The sequence below is a fragment of the Fistularia commersonii genome, chromosome 34 (assembly GCF_037954325.1).
Source record: "Fistularia commersonii isolate RoL2024-O1a breed Wild chromosome 34, RoL_Fcom_v1.0, whole genome shotgun sequence".
NCBI classification, from domain to species: domain Eukaryota; kingdom Metazoa; phylum Chordata; class Actinopteri; order Syngnathiformes; family Fistulariidae; genus Fistularia; species Fistularia commersonii.
This window is the reverse complement of record NC_141317.1, coordinates 1,606,751-1,624,433: the sequence shown is the minus strand read 5'-3', so window position 1 is coordinate 1,624,433 and position 17,683 is coordinate 1,606,751. Positions and strand designations below refer to the sequence as shown.

Sequence of the window (17,683 nt, the reverse complement as noted above, 5' to 3'; positions counted from 1 at the left end):
CTTTGAATACTGAGCACAGGACAGTGGCCGAGGCCCATTCAATTGGCCATCCACTTCAGTTACGGCTTTGACACTGACTAACATTTGACAGCACAAAACAACATAACGTGGACAGTACTGAGCCACCCGCATCCTGTCGTAAATCCCCTTTCAAACAGTCATAACAGTTCCTTGGTGTATATCCCACAGTCCTTACCTCATTTACATATTTTGTCCCTTGCTCAATCACACCCAAGAGGCCGCCTTGGACGCCACAGTATTGAGGAAGTATATTTGTAAGCTGCAGGTAAAACAGGGTGATAAGTGAATGGATATCGTGAAAATTAGGCTTTCAAAGATGATGAGTACATAAACTGTTATATATTGACTTGAACCGGATCAAGAGTGTGCTATGAAAATGTTCTTAATCTGCTTTTTCAAGTGAACATAATCCATGTAAGGCACTAGTCAGCCTAAGCGGTAACCACTTTAAGACACACAGATTGCATCAATTTAAGTTGTATTATTGAAATCCTACTTAGGTTTGATTCAGCATGTTAATCTTACAGCAAGTGTTGCAGTGTTTTTAATTCCTTTTTTTTTTTTGCATTAGAACCTGTCTACAAAAGCACCATTTGGCAAGAGAAAGTCTGACATTCCTGAATAAACTGGGGGGGTTCTGAGTTATTTATCAGACTATACATTGTAGCATATAATACAAATGTAGATTCAATATTCTAGAAGCAACACAACTGAAACCAATCGTCAAATAGCCGCACGTGTTGTAAGGATTGTAATTCATGTCAACATTGGCAGATTTGCCTGATTTTAAATCCCTTGGCTAACTATATTCTGTATTTTCCTCAATTTAGCCCAAAGGCTTTCACACCAGGAAATCCAAAGGGAGAAAAAAAAATCCAAATGGTAAATTACATATGAGTGTGCTTTTGCAATGCGCGTATTCTACTTGTCACTCACTGCAGAGCTGTTACAACTGAACTGTTTTCCTTTATAAAACTGTTGCTGTTTGTTTATTGTGCATTGTGATGCTAAAGGAAAAACATGCTCGCTCCTATTTTCTATATAAAAGTATAAAACAACATCTTTTCAGCAGTGAATAATACCAGTATTACTATCTGCAATAGCGTATGACCAAGAGAGCCCTCAAAGACAAGCAGAGATGCCATGGATATGCAGTATTCATTTCTGGTACTGCTTCCCTGTTTCAAGCAGCAATAAACACAACGCAGGTGTGTCTGCCTCCTTTTCTCAGCGTCTAATCACAACGCTCCCATAGGCCTCTGCATTCCAGCGTTCATATGATAAGCACTTAGGATTGTGAAAGTTCTCTACGCTAATTTAATACAGGAGGTAATGAGTTCATTTTCAGTGATCTGCACATTTTCTTAAGAAGCACAATGCAAAACACTAGGATTGATTATACATGCAACTTCCCTATTGTGTATTTAAATCTTCTCTCTTTATTACCATTATCGATTCCTATTTCCTTGCTGTACTCATAATGACAATTGGCCTGCACTCAAGTCTGCAAGTAATGAAACAAATATAAACAGTATTGTGTCTTGATAGATCATGATCATATTTACAAGACTGGTATGATTGAAGGATCAGAATTCTGGTCAGGTTTCATAAATAATGCCACATTGAGTTTTCTTTTAAATTTTACAAAACTGTTCAGGATAGACGGATTTGAGACACTGAGATCGTGCAGAAATTGTTTCTCTGCTGTGAATCAAATTTCACACGGATGACAAACAGGATGAAACGATGACCAAATACATCCAAAATGCCAGATGTCAGGTCACTATGCATCATTTTTGTTGTAAAAATACTGTTCTGCCTTTTATTACTATGACCGGGGAACCAACTGACTATTCAAGCCATTCATTAGGATGATATTATCACACATATCAGCTGCAAATGTTGGCTCATAGCGACTGTTGCCCTCAGCAAGAGCAATAGAGACGAGATAATAAAATGAAAAGTTTGTGTTACTATTTAGGGTGTCTAGATAGAGTAGGCAGTTAGGTGATCCGAGAGGCCAATAAAGAAAATGACTTGGAAATGAAAGACCACTGTTTAATCACCCAGTGTAATCTGTATCTTCGAATTTTTCCTCAAGATAGCCCTGGACAAGTGTTTAAGAGCTGAAAACATGGCCACCTCCCACATTTGCACCATCAATAATGCTCGTGCAACAACACTCACATTGAGCTAACATACATGTCATAACGGCCTATATTAAAAGTTACAGTTAGAATCATACTGCTTTGTGCATTTGGATACATTTTTTTTGTAACAGTAATGTGCAATTGTTTTCTATCTCCTTTCCTATAAAATGATTACTGATTTTGACCTCAAGTTCTCATATGGCTCCGTGCCTTGGTGGTCAGTCAGGATGGGGGAGTGTGTGTGTGTGTGTGTGTGGGTGGCGGTGGTGGAGACGGGGGAGCTCTTGCTTTCCTTTGGTAGAAAAAAAGCTCCTTACTGGTACTTATTCCAATTCTGACTTTCTTGTGGCAAATCTCCATGTAATTCTCCTGTCAGATTTTGCCAAAAAAGAAATTGTTTTAAAGTAAAAAAACATGTTTCTTCCTGGAATCATATACTCAGATATGAGAGTGTTTTGTGTCACACTCTTGATATTGATACTGCAGGCACTGGACTGAGACGGTCGGAACCACAAATTGGCAGGTTAGTTGAAGAGTGCACGTAATGGCATTGAACCTCTTCGGTGGTATCATAATGTGCCTCTAATACTTCTCAACACATGTGTAATGCCAAATAAAAATAAAAAAAATAACAGAAAGACGGTATATATTTGGTATTTCGCCATCTGTGTTGCTATAAGAAAGAGAAGCTTGTCATCTATGTTGTTCGCCTTTTGAAAGAAAGTGGTTTTGAAAGGATACATCAAGCCATTCAACGTCACCCCCCTGCAGCACCTAAACAGAGCTTCTCTCAATCCTTGTCACAAAGCCGACGGCTGCTGAATACCAAGCAGAAGAGACAGGAGCTGCCCTCAACCTGCAACAACAATTACTGTCTCACAAACACACACAAGCCTAGGCACAGTACACACATACAATTAACCACATCAAGTGCAACACCTACGCAGGGATTTTATTTCACAGAATATAAACAGCATCACGTTTGCAACCACACACACCCTTTCATCAGGAAAAATGGACCATCTGTGTGCTTTTCAGGCCACCAGCCGTTGACATTGTTTAGGAGTCATTTTAATGGCAGTCGTGAACTGCATTTTGAGTCTTTCTTCAACGGTCGGTAGCATTTGGTGTTTGTAAAGGCTATTTACTTCTTGTTCTTTATGTGAACATTTGTGATCATGAGGAGTGGCTTTTCTCAGTTTTCTTTTTTTTGGGGGTAATCTAACCTCAGCGTTTCCTCAACCAAGTGCTGTAATTGATCCGTCACAAGTGTATTGATTACTCTCAGTTATAAAAAGTACTGCGGTTGTGTCATGTTCTTTTTACTTGACTTTGTAGGAAACACTAAAGGTGAAGCACAGCGCAGCAGGAGCCTCTATTTTAAATGCTGTAATGCTACAAGGTTTAACTTGTCTATCACCAAATGTCTTTTTAGGTAGACTTGCAATCCCTACCTTATGTTATGCTACCTACATGTTTACTCATTGTCAGACAACTGCATAGCAACCACGATCATGTCTCCTGTCCCTAGTGACCACTCCAGACATCTCTTAGATGATCCTCTGATTTAGACGGTGATACTTGCTGGCTTTTGGTGTTAAAGGCTTACTTTTAGAAACTATTGTGGGATGTGCAATACCAGGCCGAAGCCAAAATCTCAACAGGTGTTGTCCACCTGCATTTAATGAAGTAAATCCACTGTCTCCTGATGTGGGATGTCAATAGTTTCATTTTATAAGTACTCTATGTAATTCAGCATGATAGCAATCCAAAATAGTTTTCCTTTCCTTTCCTTTCCTTTCCTTTCCTTTCCTTTCCTTTCCTTTCCTTTCCTTTCCTTTCCTTTCCTTTCCTTTCCTTTCCTTTCCTTTCCTTTATTGACTAGATTATACTATTTCCTTTTAATTTCGATAAACATAAGAAAGCGCAGTTTATATCAGATAAATATGCGTTTTTGTGCTATGGGTAATCTCATTGTGACACATCCTTTTTTTAATGGGCAAATTTTGGTTGTTTGGGTTCTGTCTACAAGATTGAATTCCATTACCTTGTATGCCAGTGCCATGGCAACTGAGAAAAAAGTTTGTAAACGGGGTCTTTATCTTCCACCCACTGCTATTGGTGATATGCTTCAGGGGGATGTGAGTAAGTACTAAGATAGTTTGAATTAGATAATCAGGTAACACTCTCCCCCAACCTCTTACCACTACATCCTTGTGTGAAGCCGAATTGAAACCCTATCTTTGCATGCTAACACATTCATCCAAGTAATCTTTTTAGTCACAGCTCAAACACTGACATCAATGTGCAATATTTGTTGGTTTAATAAGACGTCATAAGATGACTACATTCTCAACAGATCGGCTGTTGATAAGCAGCAAGAGAAACAAAAAGTTGTCATTTTAAAAAAGGCAGACTAAAGTGAAGTATCATTTCATCTAAAAGATAGTGGTCCTTGGCCAATATCAGACTTTTAATACCACTTCTTGCATTTTGCTGACGCCAATCTATGATACGGAGCACTGTACAAATGAAACAATGTGTCATATTCTGAGGTTACCAGTAATTTTAATTCAGTGGCCGGTATCTCAAAAAAGATCCAGAATGTTTATGCAATCTCTCCTTGCCTTTTACTTAAGCAGAGCTATAAAAGTGAAGGTTATCGCTGATGTCTCGTGAACTGAAATTGTCCGACGAGGGTACAACCTGTCTGATAACACACCAGCATTTCAGCTAGAAGAACTTGTCTTAATTCTGCAGAGTGAGTCTATCTAAACTTGCTGCCTGGTGACAGAACCGTCTTCTGCTATATGAGGATTACCCCTTTTTTATTCTGTGGCATGCACATCAGTGTTGTCTGCATGGCAACCTCATGGCCTTTGCGTTATTTTTTTTCTTTATGACTGGCCATGCATTATTTCATACCTACAGACTTACTTACATACAGGAATACACATTGAACTAACAGTGGGCTGCAAAGAAATGCCACTACAGTCATATTGCTCATGAGGGCTGTTTCTGGGTTTAGAGAAATAAAGCAAGACGCTCTGCAATGTATTGTGACCCTAGAACTGGATTTCACATCCGCCACATGCATCTGTTGAAATGTGCTCGTGGTGCACAGATACAGCCCCTGTAGCAAAGACATGGCCGTCTATCATGTTGCATTTCGGATGGTTTCTAACCTGGAGTGCATGTTAGCTGGGATTCAGGCGTCTTACATACTGCCCTTTGCAACTTGGTTCGGAAAGGCCTCCCATTGTTTATTATTTTCTCCACTGATACCTACAAATGTTCTAAATTTCCTATTATAATCATGATTTATGGCAATGGAGAGTTATGCATATAGGCTATCTTGGTCTCTCAAGGCATGTTGTTCAGGTAGGGTTGCAACAGACAAACCTCCAAAAAGCCAAATACCAGCACAACAAAAAAAAACAAAGAGATTAGAAATTATATTTTTGAAGAGGCAATATGAGAATTCCTACAGAATTGTCCAGTCTTCATCTCTCTGTCCCCTGTGTCTACTATCATAGATACTTGAGAGGAAATATGAGACAAAATCAATTGACTTGTTTTGATGCCATCTTGAGGGTTTATGTTTGAATTGTTTCTTCATTCTGATATTGTCTCTAGATGTGATAAAAGAATGAAATGAATAATAAACATAGTCAGCTTTCTCAAGTTTGTGACAGCTTGAATTTTCTCTTTATATTGATTATCTATTTAACTTCTTATGGATTAGTAAAACATAAAGAAACAAGAGACAATTAACAACATTTCATCTTCACATAGGAACTAGAATGGTATTTTGCTTTTAAATTATGCCATTAGAACTAAGAGAGTCTTGAAAATGTCCCTCACAAACATTTTGAGAATGCAAATGTCTCTGACTAGCACTGGGGATTGTGAATGTCAATGTCAATGGTGACCTTTTAGCTATACAGCTGTAAACCATCTATTCTGTTAGGGTTATGCAGACAGTTGTCACTACTCATAGTGTGGTTTGTCCCCTACACACCAACTGCTCTGTATCATCCACTTTTAAACAGTGAAGAAAGAGTAGGTTTGAGAATAAACAGGTTATTGTTTGGAACATAATTCTGTGTTGTCAGAGGTCTGTTCTTTGTCGTTGTCGGACCCACCCTGAAGAAGTTTCTTTACCCGTCTGTCAGACTGCAGGGGTGTTGTTAAGGGGGAAAACCCTGTGACAATTACAAAAGATTATTTTTTAGGGGATTTGCAGTAGCATCAAATCTATGGAAAACATTGACTACTAAAGCGAAAAGACGACAGGTGTTGTCACATGTCCAACATTGCAATGTGGAACCAATGTAGAAGATGTATCCTGACAGAAGTTCAGGAGGGAATATATAATCTGTCAACTCTATGGACAAATTGCAGGGGGGGTCCAGGAGTGAAGACTTTTAGCAGAACAGCAGGAAGTACTGAAAGTATTTCATAGCAACAGAAGACAGAGCAATGTATTGTTTACCATTAAGTTCTGGGATCCCCTGTTCCACCTTTTGGGTACATGTGAATCAGCACTGAGACAATTTCTAATTAAACCCAGATTTTACAAAAACGGCTTTTTATATGTATGTGGCAGTATTTACTACTGAGACGTGACTTGCTGAAAATGCTGGAGGAATGATGTAGGTGGGTAGCTCCTTACTACTTTCGTTGGCACCAACAACATTAAATATGTAGAATTTAACCGTGCTTGCAAGGAAAATAATCCTCAGGCCACACCTGGGATCAGTTATCCATACTGAATTAAATCTCTGCTTTTAAGAATAATACTATTTATATTTTTAGCAGAAAAGTATCAGAAATATTCACATGATAAATATTGTAAGTGAAATCCATGCTAATGAGACCAAATCATTTTTGTCATTATTTATGCGTTTCCAGCCACAGGAGATGATTCACATCTTCATTTCACAACCAAACCAAGTTTTAAAACTGGCCTGTCACAGCAGCAGCTTCAAAGAGCTCGGGCAATTAGACTTAATAATCCGAAGTAATGTCCATGCCCCCTTTAATGACCAGTTTTTAGAGTTTAGATTTTAAGATAAAACAGTATAGTGTGGTTGTAGCTATGTGGATGCTGCAAATTTAGACTGCGAATCAGCTACAAGCCCATTACTACTAAACTGTGCTCATACATAGGGTTATTTGACACATGGTTTATACAAATAATCATTACAGATGTGATCAATTGTCATTCCCTTTGACAGGTTAGTTAATAGCAATGTCTCCTTGAGGAAGAGCCGACTAGATCCTAATTATTCTCATCATGTTCTTCAGGATCCGTCAGAAGCCTGAGGGCATATTCGGTCACTGCTCTTCGGCACGTGTCTTCCGTCAACGTTAAGGGTTTTTCTTTTTCCTGCTGGTGAGAGTCACAAATGTTGCACACCTTTGAAATATTAAAATACATTTTGGGCTTAGCAGGATTTCTTTTCTTCCTGTGTTTTTTTTTTCTCTGCAGCATATCTTTTTTTTTTTATTATCTTTTTTTAGGCGTCCCCCTTGTAGTACTACCCATTCCTTAATGAATGGGTTTATTGGTGTTTGACGTGTATTCTGACTCTGCAGAGAAGATATTTTTGTGCCGGGTCCCATTCTACATCAAGATAATGTGATCTTGATGAGTGATCAAGATAGCGCTCAGCCACAAAACCTCAATTTCCTCACTCCTTCAGAGACATGTGCTTTTGCTCAACAAAAATAAAAGAAAGAAACTAAAGAATTCACACCAGCCCATCTCTGCACTACAACATCCTTTTCAGCTATTGGCTGGCCTTTACAAATGCTATCAATGAGCAGGTGATTTTGGTGCAGCCCTTTACTTCTGCATTGCAGAGGCATAGTCCAAATCACTGAGTGCAGGTTGTGCTGTAGGTACCTTTACATTGTAGTTTGACTATTTGTACAACAACACAGCTGATTCATAGAAAGAATGGTAGCTGCTGAAAAGACATAGGCTTGGTGGATTTTTCCTCCCAGGGTTTGCAGTTAGAGAATTTGTTTTATGACTGATATGAATATTTAGGTGTGATTATAGTGATGTATTTCTTTTGAATTGGACTGACATATTGGGACCAAAACCACTAAAGACAAATGTGTCGGCACCTCCCCCAGCCTCTCTTTTGAAGTCTCATTTGTGATCTTGCTGTGATTAGGTTTGAATCTTATCTTTTGGGAATGTGAAAAATAAATGATTTATGTCATGGCTGATGTCTATGATAAAAAAGAAAAAGAGGAATGCCCTCTGTCTCTGGTTGACAGGTTTATTACAAAGCTGAGATTTTTATAGCAATAACTCTCCAGGACACGTCACTTTCTAAAAGTTCCTCTCAAGCTGCGATTTATGTACTAGGTAGGAATTGAAAGTTTGAAAAGCTATTCGGGAAACAACACATAAATAGATAGAAAAAATTACAGATGATAAAATTCTGCTACTATCCCTGGCAGAGATGGAGCAGTACTATTGACTGAGATGAGATGACAGATGAGATGTACTTTAATGATCCCATGATTTGAAAATTGTTTAGCTGCAGCAGCAAGACATACAAGGACAAGACAGTGACAAGCTAGAAATAAAAAGTATAAAATAAAATAAAATAAAATTAAATAAAATAAAATAAAATGTCTATACATATTTACCAATATCCAGGAATAAATAATGAGTAAGGTGGCAATCTGGCAATGTCAAGTAGTGTAGTAACTGATTACAGTGAGTCATTGTATAGGGTTAAGGCATGAGGTAGGAAATATTTCCTGTATCAGCAGAGCTGTAACAGTCTGCTGGAGAAGCTGCTCCACCGTCTATTCGGTGTGAGGTGGAGGAGGTGGTGGAGGTTGTCCATGATGGATGACAGTTTCTTACATCTCCTCCTTTCCACCATAAAGTAAAATCATATCAAGACAAGTAAATGAGCAAAGTAACAAACCTATCACTGCTGTTGGCTGATGTTCTTAATTACACTCATACACTGCGCAAAATGTGCACAGCTTTGAATTTGCAGACAGAGTGAAATAGCTTTCTGCGATGGTCTTATTTATTTATTTTCACAAAGGTTTATTGTTATGAGTATAGACTTGTGAATTGCATTTGCCCTGTTTCAGATTTTTTTAATCTTGTGTTAATTTGATATCGATAATATTCATCCTCGTGTTTTTTTGAATAATGAGTACGAGGGGGAAATATATGCAAAACTGATCACTATCCTAGTCAGTTCACAAATTCTTGAATGTTTTGCTCAGCAAAAAAATATGACCCCACCATGCAAATGCCCCCCCCCCCCAAACTCAGTGAAGATATAATACTGCATATTTTTTACGGAGGCTTCCTTCTTGCATGACTTAAGCTGAATATGGAGACTTGGCTCCCGAAAGACTGCTGTGTGTGTGGATGGATACTCAAGAACAGCATAATGGAGAACTGATCCCACTCTCCCATGTCTCTATTCATATGCTAATCCAAACCCCCACAACTTCCACTAATTACTGATCCACAACCATTGGGTTCTGATTCACTGACTCACTCCTCTGACCAGCAGATATATTCAAGACACAACTGTGAGACTTGAGTCAAACTTCAATAGTGTTCATTTTTTATATGCATGCATGTGAAAATGACCACACAAAATTCGTTACGAACAACAAATGTTGACATTGATCTGAACCGTTCATACAAAATAAATGCTTATAATTGTTGCCTCACAGATCTACAGATCTTATGAAGAGCTTAGCAAATATGTTCATATTAGACAGGGGCTGGAACAAATCATGAAAAAGATGGTAAGGGCCAAATATCATGGCTCAATGAATTTGCAGCTTTCAGTAATAGAGAGCAGACACATTTTCATGGATCCTGTTTATGCCTGGCTCCCTACTGCTGCTAATGGCTTAAACTTTTATTTTTGCTCCCAATGGAGTAATGACTAAAAAAAAAAAAAAGACTATCAGTCATCAAGTGCTCTACACCACTTCAAACAGGATAAAGCCAAATAAACCAAATTCATAGCCAGGGTTAAAACAAACAAACAATCCTAGATTGGTACCAGTATGCATGTGTCAAACTAATGTCTCGGTTTGATTGGACCTGCTGAGGTTTAAACACACAAATTGAATATGCATTTGATATGGAAAGTATGCAAAGATATTTGCTTCAGTATTAGATTTTAGAGTCAATAGCCAGTGATACGAGTTGCTCAAAAGACACATGGAGAACACATGCATCACATATATCAATCGCGTCAAATACCCGCATGCTTTAAGATAATCTATGCCATATGTGGACACATACAAATAAATCCACTTGTACACTACAGTAACTCAACTGACCAAAAGGGAGCCACTCAGTTTGTCACCTGATGTGATATGAATTTCATTAATAAATATCAAATGACTTTGGGATGATCACCCCGCCAGTGTGTGTGTGCGTGTTAATATTAGGCTGGTGAATGAGTGCATGTGTGTGGCTGTCCCTGCTCTCCCTGTTGACTAATGTATCATATGCAGCAGCAGGGTCATCTATAAATAACAAAGCGATGTTCATTTGCTCAGTGGAGGTGGGGTGTGACTTGCGTCCGCACAGACGGCTGAACGATGGGTGTGTGTGTGTGTGTGGGTGTGTGTGTGTGTGTGGGTGTAAGTGTGAGTGTGCATGTGTGTTTATGTTTCTCCTTTCTTGCGTTTGGCAGTGGACAGTCAGTTAAGTTTTGTTTGAGTTGACAATGTGACCTTTAATGCTTGACCCACACACACACATACACACATACACAGGCACACACTCACACACAAAGCACAAAAAACAGGGAGAAAAGGGGAGAGGGAGATAGAGAGCCTGAGGATACGGTATCATTTCCTAGGACTATGCTGCAGTTGCTTGCTACCCTGATTTGTGCACTGCAGTGCTCACCATATGCAGGATGTGTTGGGGTGTATGTTTACATAACCCTGGGAAACAATAACAGCACAGCTGTACTGCTGTGTGAGAGGGCATGCTTTTACAGCCTGGTGTTGCACTCCCGCGGAGAAATTCAAGATTTAATTTGGGTGTTCAATGGGAACTTAGTTCGTTGTCTACGTCCCCAAGAGTCCAAATAAAGCTAAACAGTTAATTCAAAGTTGATATTTTTACAGTAGAATGTGGAGTTCATAATATAAAACATCTTTAATTGGGTGCAAGATTGGCTGGTTAGTGAGAAAACTCTCTTTCTTTGTCTCTGAGGTCCTCATATAAAACTTTTTCATGGGCACTCACTGATGTAGCACAACTTTGTCATGGGAACAATAATGCCAAGGATCCAAGCTGAGAGTACAAGGCAGACAGGAACATTTCAGATATTTATTGCACAAGAAATAAACAAAAGCTTTTAAATGCCCAATAAAGAAAATAGTGGGACATTTACAAACAAGGTAGATCAATGGAAGGAGCAAAGCTGGCTGGGAAGACTGTAGGTCAAAAACAATCAAACAAAGAAAAAAAGTGGAAACCTGGTGGGGTCAAATGACAAGAAGGTGACAACAAAAATCAACACTGACAAAGTCTCGGGGAACAGTGTATAAATGCAATGGGGTTGATGGGGTGGGGTAGGAATAAAGAACAGGTGACCAGGTGGGTGTGGATATTAGCTGACAGGTAGAAACAGGGTAGCATCTGGTGGACAGATTGGAAACAGCAGGAAATGTAAACAACAATGCAAGTGAAGGAAGCATGGTCCTGATTGAAAGTTTGGCAATCTTGTTAACAAAAGACCCTGGGTTTAATTTCCCCTCTATTCCCTGTTATATACCCTTCCAGCATGCAGACTAACACTGAAACCACACAGGGTTAAACACTGACAAGTACAGAAACATCTTTCTATCTTGATTTCGCATTATACATTTTTTAAATCTTTTGTACACAGGTGATAATAGGAACCGTGTTGAGAAGAAAACATTTCCATTATGAAAAGAAATGAATACAATTGCATCACATGCTTTGTGTGACCAACCAGACACCCACCATGATCTATGTTAATTCATAATGCCATTTTGCTTCACTGTAAATAATATGCTGCATCATAATTTATTACCGTATTGTATCTTTATGTGCCAAATTAATCACAATCTTACAATTAACGGTTTAAATCAAAAGTATCCACTGGTTGAAAAATTAAACATATTGATTTTAAGCCTTAAAGTGACATTTTCTGTCAATTTGTAAACAAAACATCGACATACTACGATGCAACTGAACATTATTTACTTTTCCTTTGGTCTTTATAGTCTTAGATTTATATATATTTCATTTATACATTGTGTCTGTGACGTGTGTCTGTTGCACCGCAATTACATCACCAAAATGGTAGTTCACTGTGGGAGGTTTTATGCCACTGCGTTGAGTTTCTTTGTATATTTCAAACAAGAACGGCTGAAATGCAGCCCCGTTGCCATTGACTATAAATATTGAAAATTTCATTTGCTGACATAACTGAATAATAGAGAAGAGACCAGATCAAAGTGGTAGATTGTAAACATGTTAAAGTGTGGAAATTCATAGGAGAGAAAATTATGTTATATAGAGGGCCAAACACAGCTGTATGACCCCAAAGGGCAGTTTAATATATACAGTTTAATATGGTGGTGGGGTTACATGAAGCTATTCCATATGTTGGTAAGTACTGCGTACAGTATGGAGCAAAGCTAATTCAAACATAGCACTGCGTTAACATTTGTTGTTTCTAAGAACTTTTTGCTTTCTGTTATCTACCAGCCCCTGTGAAATGCATTTCACTTCATGGCCGCTAAATCTTTGTAATCTTCACTAGATAGCCATCGCTTTTGCCAGCCAAATATGCTTTGAGATTTTTCATTGAAAACAGCTGCTTGTTAGCCTGGCAACAGGACCGATCCGCCAAGCACAACTTTAATTTAATTCTGCAGATCCACCTGGCCTCTGTTAAATTTTCACTGACTCAATGGCAATACCATGGCCCACCTTCTGTTATTCTGATTGGTTGCTGGGTTTGCTCTCTGACTTTTTGTTATGTATTCAAAACTTTACTCTGATTGCTTATGTCTAAGGCAGTGGTTGTGTTACAGCAGTTGTTTGAAATCTGAGCTGAACTAAGAGATGTTGCCAGATAAGCCACTTGCTACCCTTTAAATTGTCAGAATGACCCAGAAAACTAGAGTGTGGGTCCTTAAACTCGAAGCACTTAGCGAAACCAACCAGGTGAGATAATAGATAGAGATGGGGGGAACTGCAGTTTTATGTCATCATCCTCTTTTGGGTTTGTCATTGCAAGTAGTGGTTGTAATAATTTTGAGTATCAGGATTTAATTTGATCCCATACTATGAAGTCACAGCTCACAATCAACTAGAGATGACAAAAAGAATCATGATTTAGTGACACCAATAATATTTTTTTCTGAGCGCCCATGTCTTTAAACTGCAGAATTGCAATGAGGATTTTTATCTGCCAGGTAAGCTAGCACTGACCTGTGTTTTGAACCAAATTCAACTTATTCAGCTACTTTTGAATGAGCTGGTGGGACCAAACCAGAAACAACAACCTTAGATAAGCAGTATTACAAAGGTGGATGCTTTTTCAGTGGTTTGAGATATTCTTAATCTATTTGCAAGCAAGTCCACATGGAAAGGTGCACCTAGTGACCAATCTCAAAGATGCGAAGTGCAAAATAGAATCCTTGACAAAGATCTGGGTTATCGATCTGAATTGCAGCCTGGACACATCACAGTTGCTGCAAAGGCCCTACAAAGTCAGGAAAAGAACACTGCACTTAAAGCACTGATGACTGCGCTAATAAGTTAATACACATCAGTATCACTGTGTCGACACAATTAGCTCTGACAGTAAAAACAATTGCCCATTCCTTGAGGCGAATGGCTTACTTTGATATATATATATATATATATATATATTATGGTTTGCTTTAAGAGGATGTGTAAACTGATAACAAGTGAAATTCAATACATTACAGATAATTTGTGCCAGGTATATGCTACAGACTTGGTATATAAGTCAAACGGACATTTCCACATTTTTAAGCATTTTGCTAGTAACGGCTACAGTATATCTATCAGTAGGCTATGTTTTTGCTACAATTTAGAATAATGAGTTATGAAATGTATTTCATGACATTCAAAGAAAAAAGGAAGAACAGGGTTTCAACAAGTTGATTTTAAAGGGTGGTTCACAACTTGAAAAGCCTGCCTTGGGAGACATCCCTATCTCCTCAACCATATTGTCGAACTCACTCTGTTTCATTATGAATCAGACTTATAGGAAACTCTTCAACTTTCAGGAGAAAACCACAAATTGATGGAAAAAAAACTTTCCAGAATATGAGTAGAAGAGACATATTTTTCTCATTCAGCGAGCCTGGTTAGTCTACTTTGAAAACAGCTGGTTCTTGGTTTGTCTGATAACATAATTGGTTTGGGGTAGAGCAGGGCTTTCACTCGTTGAGAAACAGAGATGGAGAAATACAGAACATGATGTTGGAATGCTGATAGGTAATCTGTCGATCACACAATGCAGTTGCTTCTACTGTTTGGCAGCCAACCTCAGGTTCAGAGGGGAACCGAAACATGAGAGGGCAATAGTCTTGAATTGTGCTTTTGGTCTCGAATTCCTCTACATAATTTTAAGATAACAGTAAAACAAAAATTAAAAAATACTTATATATATGGCTTAACACTTATATCTCCCGGAAAAAGTCAGAACAGCGGGGTCGCTGCCCATCTTCCGCCTTGAGCTGAAAACATGCCTCTTCACCAAGCACTACCCGACTAATCTCACTTAGCCCCCCCCCCCCAAGAAAAAAAAAAAAAATCGAAGAAATTAATGTATGTATGTATGTATGTATGTATGTATGTATGTATATGGTTTTGAGATGGCTATTTGGTAGAGTGGTGACTTCTGAATAATGACTACTGGTACTTTGGATCTTCTGTTATTGAATTGCAATTTTTGAAAGTCGCTTTGGATAAAAGTGTCTGCTAAATGACTGTAATGTAATGTAATGTAATGTTATATCTTAACATTTTCTTCATTCATGACCATTCAGAATCTGCGCATATTGACCAATATAACAATTTGAAACCAGGAAATGCAGCAGATCTCCAAAGCAAACAAATGCATAATAAATTGCATAAACTGAGTTCTCGCCATAAATTGACAAAAAATAAATAAATAAAAAAAAAAAAATTAAATCAGCTTGCAATGCAACTTGCAGATTTTGATGTAAACACTCGACTGTGAAATTCCAATAAACATTTGAATGCATTGACAAATACAAACCAGTCAGAACGAACCAAACCTTATAGCTGTATTGCAAGCGAGTATCTCAACAGAGTATCTCAATGAAAACTTCGTTTGAATAACTATGATTCTTTTTTCGAACAACTGTTACTTGGTCCAACAACTGATTTCCTTCCTTTTGACCGTGAGCCCATTGAAGGGGCTGCATGCAGCGTTCACACTGAAGAAGCACAACTTGACTCCCATCACTTTTCCGAGTATAATTGAACCGCCGTTTCGTGTCATTTATGTAAAACACAACATCTCAGACTCTCTGCAGTCTCTTCTGTCAACAACTGCGCCGAGGACTTCTAACTTCCTTAAGCCTACATGGTCTGGCTCACTCCCCCCGACAATCTTTGAAAATGGTACAGTCCATTTAAAAAGGTGCCTGTCATCTCTCAATGCTGTGTCCTTTCAACAGTCAGCTGCGGGGAGCACATTTCAGAGGGACAGTACTCGACTTGCAACACACACATACACACACGCACACGCACGCACACGCGCGCATACTCATGTTCCCACAAACCTCTGAAACCCACGCAAGCATGCTCGATCACTGACACCCTCACTCCACACACACACATCTCCCAAAACACGCGGATACACCGTTTCCCACTAGCCGGATGCCTCTCTTTAAGGGAAAGGACAAACTGCTTTGAAGGATTTAACTTGGCTTTCTCATTAGAAAAAGAGGAAAGGACAAGAAGAAAAAAAAAAGGCTACCGGGGATTTATTTTTTTGGGACATCTTTCTCTCCTGGAAATGGTCAACTTGTCAGCATGACACGTTTTCCGGATTCCCTTCTCCTCCTCAGGCAAAAATCCTGAAAATGATGGATGACAACAAGCAGTTGGCTCAGCGCATCGACGGGGCCATTCAGTCGGCCAGCCAGGAGGTGACCAACCTGCGGTCGGAGCTGAGCGCCACCAGCCGCAGACTGACCGAGCTGGGGGCGGCCGATTCCTCCGCCGGCATGCTGGAGACCCTGCAACAAAACCACAACGGTAAGACGCCCGGCCGGAGGCAGAGGAGTGACGGCCAAGTTCTCTGCGTGGAAGTGCATAGGTGAACAGAAGTTTCAAATCCTCCCTTGTGCTGAATAATTAACCCCGTGAACCTTTGGGAAAGGGGTGGAGGTCCCCCACTCCGCGCGGGGGGCAGAGTGGGTAAAGTTACACGCTCTGTGTTCTCCGTGGCACTCTTGTGTGCCAGTTCATTCGGTTCACCCTTTACTGAGTCCCTCGAGGAGGATGGGAAAGGGGGCTGGTTTTAGGGTTGCCGTGGGTTACTGTTACCGAGAGCCGCTGAAAGGCCGCCCAGCATGTAGAATGCATTCGTGCGTGTGCGTGCGTGCGTGCGTGCGTGTGTGTGCGTATTTTGTGTGATTGTGTGTGCGCACTGCAGCTCGGCTAGATCGTTTCCTGTTGTGCTGTACTATTACTTGTGTGACATATATATGCGACGACTGTGCGTGTGTATGTACTGACGTACATGCGTGACACGTGCAGCCGCGAGCACGCGCATGGGTGACCGTGGTTCCTCAACTTTTGGCGCGCCGAGCGCATACTTCTTCCACGCGCTCGCGGTTTCCATAGCAGTCAGCGGATACGGTGGTGACACACATACACACACACACACGCACACGCACACTTTTGAAAGGCGCGCCCTATACTGACTTGCGTGCGTTTCTGAAAACGCCAATATGAAAATATGGATGAACCAGTTATAAACGTCCCCACGCAACCCTCTTTGTTTTACAATTCTTTACCCCTGTTCACCTTGCGCTATCCCTTTAACTCTCTTACACACACACACTCACACACACTCGCGCTTCTGCTGTTTCCATAGCAGTGAGTGTGCGCGCCGGCGCGAGTGATGACAAGCATTCCTCCCGAGAGTGCTTGAGCACTGATGTCATTGTCCCTCGGAACTGCGTCTCTCTGCTCGCCCGCTGCGATGTTCACACTCAGTGATGGAATCGCGTTCATCTTTGCAAGGGGGAAGGACAATTCCCACAACTCCCAACAAAATACCACGTCAAAATCACAAAGATCCCGCCCCCGTCCCCCAATGTGACAACGTTTGCAATGTTTCTGAGGGGGGAAAGAAAAAAAAACCCAACAACAACCAAAAACCCCTTCCATAGACCGCCAGAACTCTCGCTGGATGAATTGTGTTACGTGT

The 17,683-nt window shown here is 39.9% G+C and overlaps 1 protein-coding gene and 1 long non-coding RNA gene across 5 annotated transcripts in view; one reads left to right on the top strand and one right to left on the bottom strand.

Moving 5' to 3' along the window:
• Positions 1 to 17,683, top strand: part of kazna (kazrin, periplakin interacting protein a) — a 179,340-nt gene that overhangs the window by 47,642 nt on the left and 114,015 nt on the right. For all 4 annotated transcript variants that reach the window (XM_086141291.1, XM_086141289.1, XM_086141292.1 and 1 more), the window contains one exon: positions 16,314 to 16,503. In XM_086141291.1, coding sequence (XP_085997417.1) covers positions 16,314 to 16,503 — 190 coding nt within the window. The remainder of the gene's footprint in view (positions 1 to 16,313; positions 16,504 to 17,683) is intronic.
• Positions 197 to 16,683, bottom strand: LOC147214162 (uncharacterized). The gene is made up of 3 exons (XR_015104343.1): positions 16,404 to 16,683; positions 16,223 to 16,322; positions 197 to 280 (listed from the first exon to the last, which is right to left on the bottom strand). It is a non-coding gene; the product is annotated as an uncharacterized LOC147214162 (long non-coding RNA).